This window comes from Pectinophora gossypiella, chromosome 20 (assembly GCF_024362695.1).
Source record: "Pectinophora gossypiella chromosome 20, ilPecGoss1.1, whole genome shotgun sequence".
Lineage (NCBI taxonomy): Eukaryota > Metazoa > Arthropoda > Insecta > Lepidoptera > Gelechiidae > Pectinophora > Pectinophora gossypiella.
The window spans coordinates 10,307,701-10,328,960 of NC_065423.1; the positions used below are offsets into that span (position 1 = coordinate 10,307,701).

General features: G+C 39.1%; 2 protein-coding genes across 2 annotated transcripts in view; both read left to right on the forward strand.

The window, feature by feature from the left end:
- LOC126376328 (sodium/calcium exchanger regulatory protein 1-like) overlaps window positions 1–3,576 on the forward strand; it is a 28,077-nt gene extending 24,501 nt beyond the window's left edge. The window contains exons 2-4 of the mRNA XM_050023659.1: window positions 710–876; window positions 2,315–2,425; window positions 3,019–3,576. Coding sequence (XP_049879616.1) covers window positions 710–876; window positions 2,315–2,425; window positions 3,019–3,069 — 329 coding nt within the window. The 3' untranslated portion in view covers window positions 3,070–3,576. The remainder of the gene's footprint in view (window positions 1–709; window positions 877–2,314; window positions 2,426–3,018) is intronic.
- Window positions 3,577–4,609: 1,033 nt separating this feature from the next.
- Window positions 4,610–21,260, forward strand: part of LOC126376186 (unconventional myosin-XVIIIa) — a 338,390-nt gene continuing 321,739 nt past the window's right edge. The window contains exon 1 of the mRNA XM_050023404.1: window positions 4,610–4,884. The gene's annotated coding sequence lies outside the window, so the exon portion shown is untranslated. The remainder of the gene's footprint in view (window positions 4,885–21,260) is intronic.

Genomic DNA, 21,260 nt, shown 5'->3' on the forward strand with positions numbered 1-21,260 from the left:
AAAGGTTTAAAATATCATCTGCGCCACGAAACAAATAATAGTTATAGGTAATAAATTATACTCCACTGTGGTCCTGTGATTCACCGGTTTGGTTCTCAAAGCGGCAGCGCCGGTTCCAACCCCGAAAACGGATTTGCACCAATGAGTTAAAAAAATTATTTTAAATCTTTTTTTGATGTGATTTACTGTAGATTTGCCGCAGATGGCATTAACTACTTAGCCGGACGAATGGGGAGCGCTGAAGGCTCTGACCTGGTACAACGTTTAATACAATAGGCCAACTGGGCACAGTTGGGCGCGAACCTCGGTCAGGGCGTCGTCTGAGAGGAAAATATTTGAAAGAATCAACCCTAGTGGGTCGATAGCGATAAGCGCTGATTGAGGGAAATCGTCGACAACGCCGGCGGGGTCGGTATCGGGGTCCTGAAGTGTTTGGTGTCGCGAGCTGATTGGCCGCCTCTATGGCTAGAGTAATCGGGTATTGTTGGTCTAAAAGAAAACACTGAGGTGTGGGCATTAGTTCACCTTGCGATGGATGTCTCGACTACCCCAATTGGGATATATTCGTTGGCTTATGTTAAATAACTTCAAGCATAATCTGCGCCACTAGACGCCGCTGCGGTCGCGGAACTCTTTCCGTAATAAACATAAACTGATGACAACTCTTAAAAGTGCGGAAATCTAACCAACTTTCTCCATCCGTCTCCAGGTGTTGGCCTGATCACCCGCAAGGCAGCCAACGCCGTGACGCCCACGGTGGAGCTGAAGAAGGAAGGAGACCAGTACAACCTGGTGACGTCATCCACCTTCAAGACTACCGAGATGAAGTTCAAGCCTGGTGAAGAGTTCGATGAGGACCGCGCTGATGGCGCCAAGGTGAGTGAAGAAGTGATTGATGATGATGATGGCTTTGTGACGTCAGTTTGTGTGCCGTGTGAAACCTTCAAGTCGAAGACGACATGATGATACAATACAATACAATTCTCAATTATTTATTGCATTCCATGTAGTATAATGGGGTGTTACATAGGCATAGGAACTATAACATGGACCCTGTAGGGCACAGCAACGTTGAAGGGAAGAGAGGAAGTGTGTATTAAAATTAAAACTTATCATTTAAAAAATTAATTAGCATTGTTTTTAGATTAGTTTTAGTTTCATCTCTTAAGTAACTTACTTAGGGAAATACACTTTATCGCACCAAAATAAAAATAAATAATTACAAAAAGACAAAAAAACAAATGGAAGAAGTTGCTCTAGAGCAATAAGGCGCAAATGCGCAATCCATGAAATTACAACGCCATCTACATTGTTTTTGAACGTAGCCTGGAAAGTTTCTCGTTACATGAAATTCATACATTACGAAACTGAAACCCTTGATGGGCATAAAGTTCTCGTCTGGCAATAATAGACTTAAAACACTTAGTTTAGAATACAGATAGTGAGTTGATAATGCAATTCTACTAACAAATCAACATAATAAAATAATGCGTGACATAAAAATGAGAGGGTAAGGTAGTGACCGTTGGTCGGATGACATTGTGAGGTACGCCAGAAAGCAATGGAGACTTACACAGGACTGGAAAGGATGGCGTGAAGGATAGGAAGGCTATATACCCAGCAGTGGGTGGACATAGGCTGAGTAGATAGAAGGTAGTGATCCATCTCGTTACGACATCTTTTCCTCTGTCGGCTACGACGCCTACACTTTATTTTATTTATTTATTAGGCACATCAACAGTACAAACACACAACAATTAATATAACTTTCTTAAGGCTAGTACTAACACTAGTACTAGCCTTTTAACACTTGCACCAATTACAGACGTGTACAACTTATGTAATTAATATGTATATATAAAAAAGAACGAAACAACAAAAGGTATGAAAAGTGACAGCCAGGCAACACTACAACAAAAAAAAAGAAGAATAGGTACAAGAAAAAACTATTAAAACTAACGGTCATGACTAAATGATTGAGTTTCTTGAATTTAGGCAAACTGTTATCAAATGGGTGAATATCAAAATGTGCCAAGTTTGGTGGCGAACTGTCATATAATTTTTTCGTGAAAAATTGGGGAAATTGGGAAAACTGGGAATTGAAAAATTCCTTTTTCATGTCGGAACCGAGGATCCGTTTGGATCTTTTTCATGTCGGAACCCAATTTTTCACGAAAAAATAATATGAAATTTCGCCACCGAACTTGAAATTTTGAGATTCACCCAAATATGTCAAGATCATACTCCTTCCAACATTGGTACACTTTCGTGTATAATGGACTTTGTGTTGATCTGTTTATATGAATGTTTGCAGGTCAAGTCGGTGTGCACGTTCGAGGGCAACGTGCTGAAGCAGGTCCAGAAGTCCCCGGACGGTGTGGAGGTGTCGTACGTGCGCGAGTTCGGGCCCGAGGAGCTGAAAGCTGTGAGTATCATCATCACCTCCCCAGCATTATGCCGTTTTTCACAGGGTCCGCTTACCTAACCTGAAGATTTGACAGGTCCGGTTTTTTACAGAAGCGACTGCCTGTCTGACCTTCCCGTGAAGGGAAAAACACCCCAATAGGTACAGGTTAGGTCACATACCTCTGAAATATGTATTTCTCGGGAATGTGGGTTTCCACACGATGTTTTCCTTCACCGCTGAGCACGTGATAATCATTTATGATCCAAACGTGAATTTGAAAACAAATTCGACATCATTGGTTTAGGCCTGTGCTGGATGCGAACATGCGACCTGAAAGTGAGAGGCAAGCGTCCTACCAACTGGGCTACCACGGGTCTGAAAGATGTGTGTATGCTTTAATTAATTTCAAAGTTACACCTGTAGGGTTAAAATGCGCAACGTGATAAAATTTTATCACGGTCATTTTATCGATTCTGACGATATAATTATGTCGTTTTGTCGTTCATTCAACAAATAACATTCAATAAATAAATACATTACAAGTTATTTAATAACTAGAGGAACATTTAATACCATTATTTGAGTTAAACTGTATTGTTTGTTTGTTACAGACGATGACCGTTAAGGACGTGACCTGCACCCGGCTATACAAGGTGCAGTAGGACGCGACAAGACTGCGGGGCGGAGCCCTATCTCTTCCTATGTTATCCTTGCACAACTATCCATTAAATTATGTTTATTTAGGTTTGTGAGGCGTTGGTGGAAGCATTTTTAGAGGTTATTTTAAGTTTTTACTTTTACATAGTGTTGCCGTACTATCGATAGTTTGATTGACTCGATAATAAATCCTTAAAATAGTGTCGATACTCTCGACGTTATTGGCAACTCTATTTTTACATCTTAAAAAAAGGTTTTGTAAGATTTTGGTAGATAGATGTGAATTAAATTGTTATTTTTGTTTGAAAGGAGCTTCTCTCTAAAAATGTACCACCAATTTAGTAAGATAGGAAATGTATGACTTTGGTTTCTAAATAACATCACTCGAAAGTTTATTTTTGTACGCAGTGTATTTGCCAAAGTTAGGTTTATAAAGGTTGAAAGTCTTCTAAATGTACCGCTGTTGTATAAGTTTTTCAGTGCATATTTAAATAAAATCGTTTTGTATTTTACGGGTTTGTTTTATTGTACATAAGTATATATAAACTGCTACTGTAACCCAGTGACAGCGTTGTTGCTTCCTCCGGGCTCGTGCGGCGTGTTCCTACTAAATAAGTCATGATCCGTAGGTCCCGGGTTCCAATCCCGGTGGGGACATATCACAAAAAATACTTTAAGATTGCTGGTTTGGTAATGACATTGTCCGATTGTCCAAAAGGACGACTGCTTCGCTGAACACCCAAAGTGTGCTCCTGGTGGTAGAACGAGTAAATTTTGTATGATCCGTAGTGCTCCTTTGGTGGTTTGGTGGAGCACATCTTATGTCGTTATATTTATGGTTCCACTTTACCCCTACAAAGGATGGAACACATGATGACTATTTTATTTTATAAGTTTTGGTTCAATTAAATGTTCTTTATTCTTTAAATACTTAACATTATACATTTAAAACAAATATTTCAAGTACTTATTTCATTTTAGTAGTCCCTCCAATGTGTTCATAACTTAAAACGAGCACGACAGGTAACTCAAAAGTTTCCCTTCTGTACCACTAAAGGGGCACAACAGAGCATTAGAATTTACCCGTTCTACCACCAGGAGCACACTTTGGGTGTTCAGCGGAGCAATCGTCTCCAAAAGTGAGATGATCACAGCCCACACGAGAGAAGAATTGTGCATCATAGATAAGTTAGCAGAGAATCCAGGTCAAAAAATAATAATTTACAGCGACATCTATCAACAATAATCGGTACTAAAGAAATAGTACATCTACTCGCTACTAGATGGCAGTTAGAAAAAACAGCGCCATCTAACGATCCAAACTGAAAGTGTACTTTTTCTACTTGCCACTAGATGTCAAGTACGAATTAAATTATGTAAAGCTTCAATACATGTACAAGAATGAGCTCGGTGCACTTTACTCGAGCAAATTACAGAGTGCCTAAGAGCTAAGTAGTTTACAGCACTGTGCCGTACTTTTTTACAAGTATGGGTTATAGTGGTTGAGCGAGTAGCGGGCGTTGCTCGTCTCGTTTCGTTTATGTTTAGTTTATTCGGATCGCGATAATAGTTCGGAACGCGATTTTATTATCGACAACATCTGTCAAACATATCTCCGGAATTCAGTGTATTGAAAGTGATGAATTTTGTGTTTAATTTGTGTTTTTGATTGAATTTTTTGTGAATTACTGTGTCTATCCTCATGTTACGTTAAGCTATGTGGATATAATGCAAGGCTGGTTGTTTAAATGTGTTTTGTGTATAATTGATTAGTGTCTGTTCGGATTACACAGTTGCTTTTGGAGTAAAAGTACGCTCAAGTAAGTAAATATTTATATTAACTACTTGCTCATTGTTTTGGGAACGTAAAAAGTAGTAACTTACAGGGACAATATGAACGGATATCCACATCTGAAATGCTAATAATCTAATGTAACTTTAAACTTGTAAAAGATGAATTAAATTTACAGGATTACCTTCATTCTTTTACCATTAAATGAAGTTTATTTTATGCTATTTCATAATGTACCCGATTTCAGCCACCTACTTCAGAAACCTTCGAAATATGTGTCTATATAATTAACGAAATCAATAAACTATACCATAATAGGACTTAGTCTTTACTCTTTGCCAAGAAGGTATATAACATATTATTATACTTTATTGCGCACACAGGAAATACAAAAAAAAATAGATATAGAAAGAGTACAATAGTCTTATTGTTAAGTAGCAATCTCTTCCAGGCAGCCTTACGTAAATACCACTAATAAAATGTTTATGTTTAATAATTAGGTATAAATTAGCATAAAAATGTGTAAAGTGGCACATAAGCATACATAGGTATTGGAAACTAAAATAAGTTGGTCAGCTGTGGAATACCTACATGGCAAGGAAAATTATACATAATTTAAAGATATACTAATTTATAGAGGAAAATAATGTTATATTTAAAAATAAATATACCTTACACGATCTCATATCGACGCTAATAATGCTAACTGATGTATCTGCAATTATTGGTAAAACTGATTTGCACCTATTACAATTGTCAATAAGACACAAATCACTTTAGCAAAAAATTACATTATACTCCTGTTAGCAAAGGCAGCCATGATATAACATTAATCATGAAAAAAAAAACAAATGATGATCACCATTACTATTGGTATTTAATGATGATTTGTTTATTATTACGTCATAAAGTTTCTTCTACATATTTATACGGAATCAAAACAAAAGTCATAGCTCATTGTGTAATTAACAGTTTATATTGTCATAATAATAGAATTGAAATTGTATTTTTCTTAACAATAGTACATAAATGCAATACAGTGGGAAGGTACTTTATTGCGCCAAAATATTGCCATTTTCATAGCCATGTTAGCCATAGTATTTTCATGTGAGCTAAGTGTTACCTCCGCATTTTTGTGGCCAAGTACCTAATTAATAGCATTTACGCCAAATCTACAAGAAGTCACTACAAAAAAACTTTTAAGATTTTATTTTCATTTAACTGATAACCCTATCAAGTGAAAATGCTGAATTATAAACATAAAATTGTAACTGTAAGAATACCTATTTCTTGTTATAATTTTGCTGGATGTCGTTAAAAAAGGTCTAGTATGATCTACTCTGAACCGACAAATGATAAATGTGGAGGAGGCAAGAGATGTGTGTGAGGATCGAAGCAAATGGAATCCCTTAGTCTCTGAATACCACGGTGGGAAATAGGTGCGCCTATTTATTTGTGTATTTTATGTGTATATTTATGTATGTATACTGTAGTTTATGTGTGTATACTATACTTTATGTGTGTATATTACACTTAACACCTTATTTCTATCATATATAAGTTTCCAATACCAGTTTTTTATTTATTTATTTATTTATTTATTTACTACTACCACACACAATACAGCATTACAGTAAAATACTAATGCGCTATACAGGTGTCAAAAACAAACTATTATTAAGTAGGTATATAACAAAAAAATAAAAATAAATAATAATAAACCTTATTAATTAATTAAGTCAAAAACCTCATAACAAATAATCAGTAGTGCTACTTTTGTGAACTCACTCAGAGCACAAACAAATAGATCAGTTTTTTCCGCTACGTGGTTCAGAGTGCAGAGTGCTCGCGTTAATGGAGCCTTGCAGTGGCGGATTTACCAGTAGGCTGAGTAGGCTGAAGCCTAGGGCGGCAGATTTTAGGGGGCGGCAAATTTGGCCTAAAATTTTTTTTTGTCTTACAGAAATAAAAAAGACATTATTATATAAGTAAGTACATAAAGAAACAAGTGACAAGAATTTTAATATTTTAGTATAATGGACAGTATACTGAACATTTTTACGTCTGTACGGGCTTCAACCGAACATATTTTGCTAACATTACGCCCTGCTTTTGGTAGCGCTGTGCACTCGATTATTATTAGTGTGAAACGCAGCGGCGGCGTAGCGTAGTGGAGGCGGCAGCGGCGGCCCGCCCCGGGTGGGTTTTTAGGGGGCGGCAAAATTTCACAATTTATAATCTATATAAAATTCTTCTTCTATCGTGTGGGTTGTGAGGTGGATTACCAACCTCATCAACCCAAAAAAAAAACCCGTATATAAAAATGAAACCCGTTTTCCGTTGTCACGACATAACATAGAAACGGCTTGACCGATTTGGCAATTTTTTTTTGTAGTTTTCTAATAATCTGTACAAGGTTCTTACGGAAAAAATATTAAGAAAAAATCTCAGAAGGATTGAAAAATATACATTTAATTTTTCATATTTTAAAAAACGCGCGTAACGAATATAGACATCATTAAATTTAAAACAAAAAATCTGTGGTCATTTGTAAATTGAAATATCTAAATAAAAGGGCGGCAAAATTGTCTTCCGCCCCGGACAGCCGACACCCACGCTACGCCGCTGGTGAAACGGTCACTCAACGTAAACGATACGTACTAGCCACGAGCGCAAATAAAAAAATAAACCTACTTAAACGAATCTTTGAGTTAACGATCAAATCCTACAACTACAACTGAAGGTGGAGCGCTGAAGCCGAAACCCAGCATTGGCCCTTATAACGTTTGGTCCTTCGAGCTACTATAGTGGAATGTTGTGTTAATGACTGTGATAGCGAATCGGTGCTTTTGGCCTGCCGCAAGCGGGTCTCACCAACTGCATTGAGAAAGCGCACATATCACTGTGTAACTAGCACGTTCTTCTTCCAGCGAAGCTTTAACAATTGACGCCACGATAGCAACTAACATAGATCAACTCCTCGAGAAACAGAAGGTGAACTACGATAACATCAAGCAAATCACCTCCAACTACGCCAAGGATACTGTTCAACGGAAGATTTTCAGTTATCTAGAAAAACGTCTAGAGGCTTTGGAGGCTCACTGAGCTGAGTTTAGCATGAATCACGGGAAACTTGCACCACTCGTGACGCCTGACATGGACTACGTCATTCAAGTAAACGGTAGCTTTATACGACAAAACACGACAGAAGATGTTCAAGGAAAAACTATCTATATCTCTCATGTCGCCACGCCCTACAACTGATGTCCAAATGAAAGATAACTAAACGGCAAGTTCATCTAAAGACAAGAATGTGCTTTTGAAAAATCGGCTTTTAAAATTAACGTCGAGACACTAATCGCCAGAAAACAACGCCTAAAATTGATATACCCGAGTTTAACGGAAACTACAACAAGTGGGTGTCTTTTTGCGATTTTTATATGCTAACGAAGTCGTAAAAAGTGCAGCTACTGAAATCTAAACTGAGAGGTGAACCAGAAAAGCTCGTACAGCATTTGAATATCAGCGCCGACAATTACGACTCGTGCTGGGACATCTTTCGTAACCGGTATGAGAATGGACGACTCTTATGGTCATCATACATAAACACGGTTCTCAGTTTACCTGACATCCAAGCTGCATCGGCAATCAACTTATGCAGGACACTGTGAACGAGTGTATAAACGGCCTTAACACAGAAGTTTTGCGTCGTGCTGGTCTATCCGGGATAGAAGCGCTCATCATAAAGCATCGACTGAGATGGTGCGGTTACGTCTTGCGAATGGATGACAGCAGACTACCGAAAGCAGTTTTCTATTCCGAGCTCTCTAGCGGAAAGCGAAAACATGGTGGGCAATATCTGCGTTACAAAGACGTGCTTAAGCGCAATCTCGTGGCATGTGAGATACCAACAGTTAGTTGGGTGGATTGTGTTTGTCTTAGACCGGAATGACGCCGCGCCGTTCACAAGAGCGTCAATTTATTTGAAAAGAAGCGTTTACAAGATCTCGACGCAAAGCGCCAAATGTGGAAGACTAGATCAAAACCCACACACTCAATTCGTCAGGCCAGCTTTATTGTGTGCCGTATGACCGGATCTTCAAGTCGAAGTTCGGTTTCGCCAGCCACATCAGAGCCCACCACAACATCGATCCAGGATAGATATTCAGGAGTCACCGTCGCCGGATACGGTTTGGACGACATGAATTATGATAATTAGTACTTACATGCTGCTGTTTTAGCTCAACAGTATACACTTCACTAAATCGACTGCTGTAAAAAAATCTAGAAACTGACACAACTTACTTCACAATCATATTAATAACGGGAAAAAGCCGATGTAATGAGGACGATAGAATACAAATCCGAAAGTTGCAATTTTATTAACAGAATAAAAGTACTAATTAATTTGATTGTGAACTAAACTAGCGTATTGAATTTTAGAGGTCAGTAGGGGCGGCAAAAATTGAATAGCCTACTGGCGGCAAATTTGTAAATCCGCCACTGGAGCCTTGTTGAGGAGGTTGGTCCGGCCGCGGGGTACGGCCAGCAGTGGCGGCCGGCGGCGGCGTCGCAAGGTTCATAATGACAGGACACTTGTACTAATACATTTTATCTATTAAATATGGTAGGTACACTTAAAATAAATACAAAACACAATTCTAACTGGGTTGTGTAAATTAAAAGATATAATAACAAGTACCAGTCCTTTATCAAATTATTTATTTACATTACATTGAAGTAACCTATGCATTAGTGTGTTTATTACTAGCAGTTCTAATTTAGTATTTAAATTCCTAGTTTTTAACAATTGGGTCGTGTACTAATTTAGAGATAAATTATGAAATTCTGATTACTAAATCAAGACAGATCTGAAACTAACGAAAAACATTTTATTTTTTCTATTGAACTTATTGATTAATTTTAATCAAGATACGGGCTTCTTGGCGCAAAGGTTGTCCATCGTCATACAAAGTGGTAATTACTGGTAATGCGGCGAGTGTAATGGGGACCTTTGCGCCTGGAACAACTCTTGAATTGTTAATTATATTAATGTTATTTTATTTAGAAATATTGATCAAGAAAAACATAATAAGTCCGACATTGTATCACGTTTTTCTATGACGTCAAAGTGTGCTTTTTCATACAAATTCCATAGTAATTTCGTGTTTTGACGTTTAGTAAAACGTAACTGATATTAGGTTGAAATAAGTCATGTCATCATATATTTCAGTAGAATTCCAGTACAGCGACTGTATATGATTGATTATCGATACTCGAACTCCGTCTTTAACCTTTTCACGCGTAAACCGCTGGGCCAATTTGGATGGCAAATTGGCACATATTTATATAACCACATATAAACCTAAGGATGTATTTTAGAGTATGTTCCAGTGGCGTACCTCTGATTACCCAAATTGGCATATATTTGTGAGCTTATGTTAACTCTTCCAGTCATATTTCCCGCGTATTTTCCCCATCTGTCGTGGTGGTTTTGGCAAAATTCGCCGGTAGTGACTTGAGCCGTTTCGGTGTTGGGTTGCCGACGCAATCAATAGCGCAGCCGGCAGCCCGGCCATGCCCGGGACACGGGGGCCAACCCTGCATTGAACTACTCCACTTCTCATAGTTATAACTAAGTTAGAAAGAAAAAACCGTTTATTATAAAGGGACACGCAGTTACAAATATAGAACAAAACACGGAATAACACATAACTTACAATCCGAACACGTAATAAAAACAACTTACACAAGAGAGTACAAATAAATAGAAAGTAAACATTAAGGCAAATTGTAATTTTGTGTATGGACTGGTCAACAATGGTGGTGTCCTTTATAAAAAGGCCTCACTCAGCATAAGCCGCGGCGCGAGGCACGACGCTGGTATTCTGTGGACCCTGCTAGGTGAGACACGGTAAATTGTGTTCAGGGGGTTAAAATGGCCACATTGAAGCAATTCATCTAAGAAAGCAATATTGCAATTTGGCATTCGCGCATATAAAAGTAAGTGCGCCATGCAAACAAATGTCAAATAGCAATATTGCTTTCTTAGATAGATGAATTGCTTCGATGTTTCCATTTTGACCACCCAGATTGGCATAGTGTTCTCTCGAGTATGTTATATAAGAAAATACCTTAACAAACTATATACTTAAGTATCGTTGTGGGAAGTTTAAGTTCTTATAATACGTGCTAAATACGTATTGATGTCGATATGAATATTCCCACACAGTTTTACGAGCTCTTTATAGATCTGTTACAATATGTTACAGATCATTAGGTAACAGGTAACACGCCGCTCTTGTGTTGTTATTTCTTGTGTACCTGTAATATAACAGTAATTATTGTGACATACATACACATAAACAGCCTATATACGTCCCACTGCTGGGCACAGGCCTCTCCTCAATCAACCGGAGGAGGTATGGAGCATACTCCACCACGCTGCTCCAATGCGGGTTGGTGGAGGTGTTTTTACGGCTAATAGCCGGGACCAACGGCTTAACGTGCCCTCCGAAGCACGGAATCATCTTACTTTTTCGGACAATCAGGTGATTCAAGCCTGAAAAGTCCTTGCCAAACAAAGGACAGTCTCACAAAGTGATTTCGACAATGTCCCCATCGGGAATCGAACCCGGACCTCCAGATCGTAAGCCTAACGCTCTAACCACTAGACCACGGAGGCTGTGTGATTGTGACATAAAGAACATTATTATAATCAAATCAAATCAAAAATGTTTTTTTATCAGAATTATTATCAATAATAGGTAATACAAAGAGAAGGGCAGGGTACAATAAAGTATTACAAAATGAACAAAAAATTACTTTGTTACACCAGATTGTCCGAAAGTAAGATGATCCGTGCTTCGGAAGGCACGTTAAGCCGTTGGTCCCGGTTATTAATAACTGATGTAAGTACGTAGTCGTTACATGAGTCTTGTTAGGGGCCTATGGCGGCTCAATAGTAACCCTGACACCAGGGTTGATGAGGCTGGTACTCTACTTCACAACCCACACGATAGAAGTAGAAATGAACAGAGGTTCCCAAACTAGGCGGAGCCTGTGTATATTGGGAAACATAAATATAAAATTTAATAAAAATATGTTACATCTATTTTAATAACAATATTTTTTAATAAAAATATGTGTTGGAGTGAGTATGTAAGTTGTGTGCGTACTTACGCACAGGGTTGGTAATCCACCTCACAACCCACACGATAGAAGAAGAATAACTTTATCGTATCAAACCTTCTTGTAACTCCTATAGCACCTATCAGTCATCTATCAGTTAACCTTTAGTGAAAGACGTAATATACGATCCCGACAACCCGATTACTCTAGCCATAGAGGCGGCCAATCAGCTCGCAACAACAAACGCTTCAGAACCCCGATACCGACCCCGCCGGCGTGGTCGACGATTTCCCTCAATCAGCGCTTATCGCTATCGACCCACTAGAGTCGATTAATTCTTTCAAATATTCTTCCTCTCAGACGACGCCCTGAGCCGAGGTTCGCGCCCAACTGGGCACCCTCAGGCCTGTTGTCTTAAACGTTGTACCGGGTGAGAGCCTTCAGCGCTCCTCGTTTGTTCAGCAGTTAATGCCATCTGCGGCAAATCTACAATAAGTCACGTCAAAAATAATAATAAATTAACCTTTAGTATGAACAAACCTGTTCATTTCTAATACAGAGTAGAATATTGTGTAAGAGGCAACCTTGACTTGTTTACTTTTAAGACCTTCGTGTAAGCGGCTTACTGCTATGCGGTCACCAACCACTTGACGTATTTGCTTTCGAAGTTGACTTGATAGACTTTAAAAGATTAAATTATTATGAAACCAATGACGAAAATTGAGAAACGGATGGCTCAGACGTGTAGAGAGAATGAATGAAAGCCATCATCATCTCCGTAGCATTATCCCGTTTTTCACAGGGTCCGCTTACCTTACCTGATTTGACAGGTCCGGTTTTAAACAGAAGCGACTGCCTGTCTGACTTTCCGACCCGCGAAGGGAAAACCAGCCCAATACAGGAGAATGAATGAAAGTAGCTTTATGAGAAAGATTTATGATGCCGGTGTAAGTGGTAGAGTTGGAAGAGGAAACCCTAGGCGTACATACCGCAATCAGATCCAGGATGTTTTAAAGAAAGGCCAAGTCAAGAGTAGGTACTCTAAACCGGCGAGCATGCATGAAGTCTTTGATGAGTTGAGGAAGCGAGGGTCGTGTGATCGTAGTAAGTAGAATTTCGTGGTCTCTGCCTACCCTGACAGGAAATAGGCGACTACAACCACTCCTCGCCAGCTATGTTTAAGTCCAAGATGGGGCGAGCCTATAGCCATTACCCGGGCACGTATCCTGAAAACCACGTGAAACCCAAACATGAGATAAAACTCATAAAGACGAATTCAGTGGTTTAAAGCCCGAGCCGGGATTCGAACCCGTGAAGATGACCCATGACCCCCCCCCCCCCCTTTATCCGCACTTCAGGACAACAAACACTTCAGGACCCCGATACTGACCCCGCCGGCGTGGTAGCCGATTTCGACCCGCTAGGGTCGATTAATTCTTTCAAATATAATCTCCTCAGACGCCCTGAGCCGAAGTTCGCGCCCAACTGGGCCCCCTCATGCCTGTTATCTTAAATTTTGTACCGGGTGAGAGCCCTCAGCGCTTCCCATTTTGTCCGGCTTTCTTCTCAATCAGGGTTCGCCGGTTCGAACCTCGGTACCGAACTTGCAACAATGAGTTATTAATTTATCTTAAGTGCAGTTTTCACTAACATAGTTAGCTCGTCCATTATACAGGGATATACGGCTCACCACCTATCGCGTTGGTCTAACAGAAAGCTCGGTGAGGTGTGGGTACTTAGTTCAACTTGCGATGGATGTACCTCTTCCATTGGGATATATTTTATGTTATATTTCTGTCCCTATTCAATAGTTAGGTACCTTCATCATCGCCAGCCCATTAACGTCCCCACTGCTGGGGCACGGGCCTTCCCTATGGATGGATAGGGAGATCGGGCCTTTAACCACCACGCGGGCCCAGTGCGGATTGGTGGTTATTAACGACTGTTAATGCAGCCGGGACCAACAGCTTAACCTGCCTTCCGAAGCACGGAGGAGCTCGAGATGAAAACTTTTTTTTTGTGGTCACCCATCCTATGACCGGCCTTTGCGAAAGTTGCTTAACTTCAACAATCGCAGACCGAACGCGTTTACCGCTGCGCCACCGAGCTCCCAATATTTCAATAGGTACCTTATAAATTTCATTATTATTGATGGCATGCTGAACAGTTTTACGAGATGATCAATGCCAAGAATGCCTGGACCATGTGCCTTGCATATTGCATTGCTGACGTCATTGCGGACAGTGTGTTACACATGCTCACACGCAGGCGCTAGGCTGTGTCAGCGTGTGCACATTATAGTTTATGTTTGTCTCTTTCCCGCTCTGCTGGAAGAGATTTCTACCAGACGTATGCTGATAAATACAAAAGATACTTAACTAGATACAAATGCCCGTAATCCCTAATGGGGTGGGCAGAGCCACAAGTAATCAAAGACAACTTGCAGCCACTGTTGATACGAAGTCCTAAGCTGGATATGATGAACCTTATGGTGATAAGGGATCAGCCTATCGCCCATAACATTAGTCCATCATGTTAGAGGACACAATTCCTCTGTCGGTTTTTACGACATGCCCGGGAAGACAAGCAGCTGAACGTGTTCTATGTTTTTTACATGGTACCAAAGTGTATACATATTAATGCTCGTGACCGTTCATGAATCGGCATAATGTGCAACGTCTGCCAATAAATACACTTGGATGAGCATTTTAGCACCGCATCATTTTAGCAACGCAGCATTTTAGTACCGTAAGTTTTAGCAACAGAGCATTTTAGTACCACAGGGTTTATTCGACCATTGAAGACGGCGATACGGCTGACCACCTATCATCACGTTGGACTAACAGAAAGCTGGAATAAGCTGTGGGTACATATTTCTTCTTGCGATGGATGTACCTCTGACTACCCCGATTGGGGTGTAGTCGTGAGCTTAATATTCCTTTGATAAATTGTTGGCAATTGTCCTGTTTTGTTGTGTTACAGTTATTTATATTGATGAACAGGAAGTACTAATTATGTCACTCGGTTATCGTTGCTAACAATGAACACAAGGAAACGAGAACGCCTAAATTGGTCTAGAATTATGTTTCCAGCTGTTAAATAAACAAATATACTATCTGTAAGCAGTGGTGGCCCTAGGGCGATGCGAGGTCTGCTACGGGACCGGGCGCCGAAAAGGGGAAGGGGGGGCTAGGCGTCAAAATCAACCAAGACTGGTTCAAAGAAAGAAAGAAAGAAACATTTATTATTTAGGACACCACAGACACGGATGACATATAATACATAATATAATGATATATATGTATGTATAGTCCATACGCGGGCCCAGTGCGGATTGATGGTTATAAAACGACTACCCTACGGTACTACGGTACCCTACGGCAACCCTACGGTTAAGTTGTAAACAGATTAGCTCTCGTAGTTTTTAATTATTTAAATTAATTTATCGTATATAAATTCATAAAAAACCAATTTCGTCATAATATTCTTATCATATTTTAACAATATTGTATAAATTTGTGTGGTTATAAGTGCTATAAGGCGTTTAAATTGTGATAAGTGTCTTTGTGTCAGTTAAACCGTTACAAACTCAAAAGTGCGTAATCTTTTCGGAATCTATAGTGCATTCTAAATACTTATTAAAGAATAACGATTATCAAAATTGTAAGTAACTACCACTCTTTCTTTGGTGGCTTCTCACTGAAACGTTTACTTTTCTTTTTGTTGCTTTAAAACACTATGAGTACTATGTCTTCTATGACTACTCGCAGTGTGGCAGCTCGTAAGCTAGAAGATCAATTAAAGCTGGCTTTACTAGAACTTAAGAATTCTAAAGCGTTATGTGAGCAGCTACTATCAGAGAGAGAGGATAGCGAGAAGGAGGTATTAGTCATACTAGAACAAAATAAACAATTAAAGAGTGAGATGGCGGCTTTACATCAGCGTTTAAAAGATGTGGAAGACCAAAATGACCAGCTACAAAGAACGGTGCATGTGTTTGACCGGAGCTGCGATGAGTTTGAGACCGCCCTCAAGCGCACCGTTGTTCTGGAACGCGAGCTGCGCGACGCGCATAAACAAATATCGGACTTTGAACTAGCGGATAGTACTTTTAAAACGTCTCAGACACAATCGCTGTTTGACGAGCTGATCATAGACTCACCTGACTTGGTCCCTGCCGCCACCCCATCTCACGAGGTGTTGTGTTCAAAGAGTAACCTCACTTGTGATTCACCACAAGCATCAACTTCACACCATCACTTGTTTAATACGGGGCAACATCTATTGAACGAAATTAATACTTGTACCGTAACGTTAGAAAACCAAACAAAAAAATATGAGTGTGAAATTGATCAGCTCCAGGCACAGATAAAAAAACTGACAAAATCCTTAGAAAATATGACACTGGACTACGAAGTAGCTCAGAAAACTATTCGAAAGCACGAGCTGGCCGCTGATAAGATGGTGAGTTTGAGTTTTCACAACGCGGAACGCTTCGATTCACTAATTAATCGTCAGTATAGATGCAAGCATTCATCCTCGCAGACTGAGCGGCTTGCTCGTGTTTCCGAATCCTCCCCTCTGTCCGCGCCTGCGCCGGCCCATCAGCTGGTACCGGCGCCGCAGGACTTGCTCCTCACACCTATTGATAATGATAATAATACGTCCTTCTCGTCGGCGACCGGGCAGGCGGCGCCCGCGCCGGTAAACAAAGCGCAAAATATTATTATGTTTAGTGACGAAATTGGCAAATCAATGGGTTTACAACTTAGCCATTTCTTGAGGCGGGCAGTAATTAATAATTGTATGCCGGGTGCCTCCTATTTAGACATTTTAAAAAGAATAATTTCATATCAATTCTCACAAAATAGTACAATCATAATCTTGGCCGGTAGGAGAGGTAACGCGAACAAAGAACTACTTACTCATTATATTTCCTTACTTAACAGCCTACCGAATGTAGCACAAGTGATTTTGTTTGCATTGCCTTTCAGCCAAAGTCAGCTAAAAACCGAAAATAAGTTTAGACATGATCTAAACCTGACGTTGCATACTTTAGTATGCGATTATTATAATAAATTTCAGTTTATTGATACGAATTCCTATGTTAGGAATTTTTATTTGACCAAAGATAGATATTACTATCTATCTAACTTTTACAAAAGACAAATAGCGAAGTCGCTATCCTTTTTTTTTACAATAGAATCAGCCAATTCGTTGGCTTTTAACGCGTCTGCTCCTATTGAGCAGCCTATTTTTATTTCTGACATTTGTAATTTAAATTAAATTTAATGACAACAGAGAAAAACTTTGGCTGTAGTAAGTTAAATGAGGACATATTAAATATAAAATTCAATAAGAAAAATACAAATGTAATCAACCTGGTACACCAAAACATACAAGGAATATTGGGCAAGGAACTTGAAATTGAACTTTTTTTAAACAGTAATTGTGTTGATATTATGTGCGTAACTGAACATTGGCTAAAAAAACATGAGTTCGTTTGCTTCAATAATCACCAGGTTGCCAGCTCGTACAGCAGGGAGACGGCTATCCGTGGCGGTTCATTAATATTAGTACGTAATTGTTTAAAATATAAGGAACGAACGGATATTGTAAGTCTCTCAGTTGAGCGAACTGTTGAGCTAGCCTGTATTGAACTCAGCCGGCTTATTGTATTGAGCGTATACAGACCCCCCGCTTCATCTTATGATCTATTTGAGAAAGTTATTGATGAAGCTTTATGCAAATTATGTAATAAAAGCAAACATGTTATCGTCTGCGGTGATTTTAATATTGATATTCTGGAAAATTGCTCATTAAGTACTACATTCAAATCTTTATTTCTGTGTTATAATCTTGTAAATCTTTTTTCAGAACCAACCCGAATCACGTCACAGTCCGCGAAATGTATCGATAATATTTTTAGTAACTTAGAACCTTGTGATAAATTAATAATTAATAAATTAAAGTCAGATCACTGTGGTCAACAAATATCTTTCAACTTATTTATTGACCGCTCACTGAAAAAGGATGTTACATGCAATCCCATATCAAGTAGTCGTTTAGAACAATTCAAAGATAATATGTCAAACAAATTACCAGAACTTCCTTACTGTGATGACCCAAATTTGTTATATAACTCCCTATTTAATCTAACAAAATCGGAAGTTAGTAAAGTATTTAAGGCAAAAACAATTAAGAAAGCAGACACACCAATTTTTAGTGACTGGGCGACGGTAGGAATTTATAAGAGTAGAAACAGGTTGTATGAACTTTATGAAGAAAGAACATACAATCATAGCGTAGCTTTTCACGACTATGTAAAACGGTATTCAAAAGTTTTCAAAAGTGTTTGCGTTACCGCGAAGGCAATGTTTGTTAGCAGTAAAATTAAAGGTAGCTCAGATATTATTAAAATGACTTGGAAAGTTATAAATAGCGAAAATGGGAAAGTCAAAGCACGCGATCTCGAGTATCAATTACAAATTGACGGTAAACTACTCACAAATAATAAGCAAGTTGCTGAAGCTTTTGAAAAATTCTTTACTGACATTCCATTTTCGACTACCAAGGACTTGAAGTCATCTCCTGCACTCGCTCAATCACTTGTAAAGGAGCACATAGATACGTCCAAAGTAGATAAACTAACATTTACACACGTGAGTCCTAGGGACGTCTTAAGAGCTTTTAAATCTTTAGAAATGAAAAAGACTGCAGATCTTCATGGTCTTTCTGTTAAAGTCATTAACTCCGTGATTGATTGCATAGCTCCCTATCTATCATGTATATTTAATAAATGTGTAGACAATGGTGTGTTTCCAGATTTAATGAAGCACAGTAAAGTCATTCCATTGTTTAAAGCTGGTAGTACTTCTGACCCTACTAATTTTAGACCAATATCTATACTACCCACGCTTAGTAAAATATTTGAAAAATTTTTATTACTGCAATTACTTCAACATTTCAATTTAAACAATTTAATGTCTAATAAACAATTTGGTTTCACAAAGGGTCGCTCAACAACCGATGCTGGTGTTGAGTTAATAAATCATGTTTTTCAGGCTTGGGAGGAGTCCAAAGATGCTATTGGTGTCTTTTGTGACCTTTCCAAAGCCTTCGATTGCGTTTGTCATGATATATTGATCGCGAAACTTCGTCACTATGGAATAACAGATAATGCCATCGCTCTTTTGGAGTCGTACCTTAGTGGCCGCGTTCAGAGGGTTGATGTGCATGGCTCCAGATCGTGTGGATCTAACGTCACTATAGGCGTCCCGCAGGGCTCAATTCTAGGTCCATTTCTATTCCTAGTTTACATAAACGACCTACCTAGTCTTGTAAAACATGAAGTGGTGCTGTTTGCAGATGATACCTCCTTACTTTTTAAAGTAAAGAGACGACAAGATTCCTTTGACGATGTAAACAACGCCATTTCAGAGGTAGTGGATTGGTTTACTGTAAACAACCTGCTACTTAATGAAAATAAAACAAAATATGTTTATTTTACGTTATCGAATGTTAGTAGGCCGCTCGATTCTATTATTGTAAAAAATAAGGAATTGGACCTCACGGATACTGCTGTATTTTTGGGAATTACTTTGGACGCTAAGTTGCAATGGAGTCCTCATATTGATAAGTTGTCCAAAAGGCTCAGCTCAGCAGCATTCGCGGTCAAAAAAATTCGTTTAATAACCGATGTAGAAACCGCGCGATTAGTTTATTTTGCCTATTTCCACAGTCTAATGTCGTACGGCATCTTGCTGTGGGGTCATGCTGCAGATGTGAACAGCATTTTTGTTCTGCAAAAGCGGGCCATTCGGGCGATTTACAAATTGGGACCCAAGATGTCACTTAGAAATAAATTTAAAGAAATTAATATTTTAACTTTGGCATCACAATATATCTTTGAAAACTTAATATATGTAAAAAAACATATAGGATTATTTGCGAAAAATAGCGATCGGCACATTGTTAATACCAGGAATAAAAATAAACTTGCTTTACAAGTCAGTCGATTACATAAGATTACTAAATCTTTTAAGGGGCAATGTATACGTTTTTACAATAAGATTCCCATTGACATTCAGAATTTGCCTTTCAACTGCTTTAAGACAGTAGTTAAACAAAAACTTTCCAAAAAAGGTTATTATAAAGTTAGTGATTATTTAGAAGATATGAATGCTTGGGATTAACTGTCTGAGAACTGATATTAGGCAGCTAAATTACTCAATTGTATAGAATATTTTATGTTTATTTTTATTTTTTTAAAGAACGTCTAGGGCCCTGTGCCGAGGTTTTTCTTGCAGCTTCTTTTCCCCGGCTATACAGGTTGTGAGAAGCTGCAGTAGTTTTAGGCGGATGAGACGTTCGTTATGTAAAATTGACGATTCAAAGTGTAACTATGTTACCTACTGAATAAAGATATTTTTGAATTTGAATTTGAATTTGAAAATTTGACTGCTAATGCCGCCGGGACCAACGGCTTAACGTGCCTTCCGAAGCACGGAGGAGCTCGAGATGAAAACTTTTTTTTGTCACCCATCCTATTACCGGCCTTTGCGAAAGTTGCTTAACTTCAACAATCGCAGACCGAGCCCGTTTACCGCTGCGCCACCGAGCTCCTCAAAACAGCCTAACCTCACCCTATTGGGATCGCCACGGCCACAAAAACACATTCACCTATTCACCTAACTAAGAACCGAATATGTGGCCTCTGGTTAGGTGGTCAGTTGCGTTGTAGCCATCACAGCACAGTGTAACATACCTTTACTACTATTAAAGCTTTTAAATGCCTAATAAAAAAATCTTGATAACACGTACATAGACAGTTGTTCTAAACATTTAAATTCGCAACACCGATTTATAAATTACCTTCCCAAATCGTAAGACGTAACAGCTAACGAAGTTCATCGGCCTCACGCGTATTATGACTATGAATGTTTTACCTTACCAACATCGGCGTAATACTAAACAATCTACGATTAGATCGCTGTAACCCACATGTGATGTGACTCATGCGTTAATTCGTAAGCCGACCGCCGTGTTTTGGACTGGGGCTGTGAAACTAGCGGGCGGAACAACGGAGCGGGCGCGATTTTCTTTTTTTATAAAAATCAAAAACTTTATTGCGTTCCATGGGTGTGTGTGTGTGTGTGTGTGTGTGCGTAACGTACTGTCCAAATCAGCAAAGAGACAGGCCAGGCCAGAAGAGAGAGTTCTTTAGACTTTAACAACATAAACAGCCTATATACGTCCCACTGCTGGGCACAG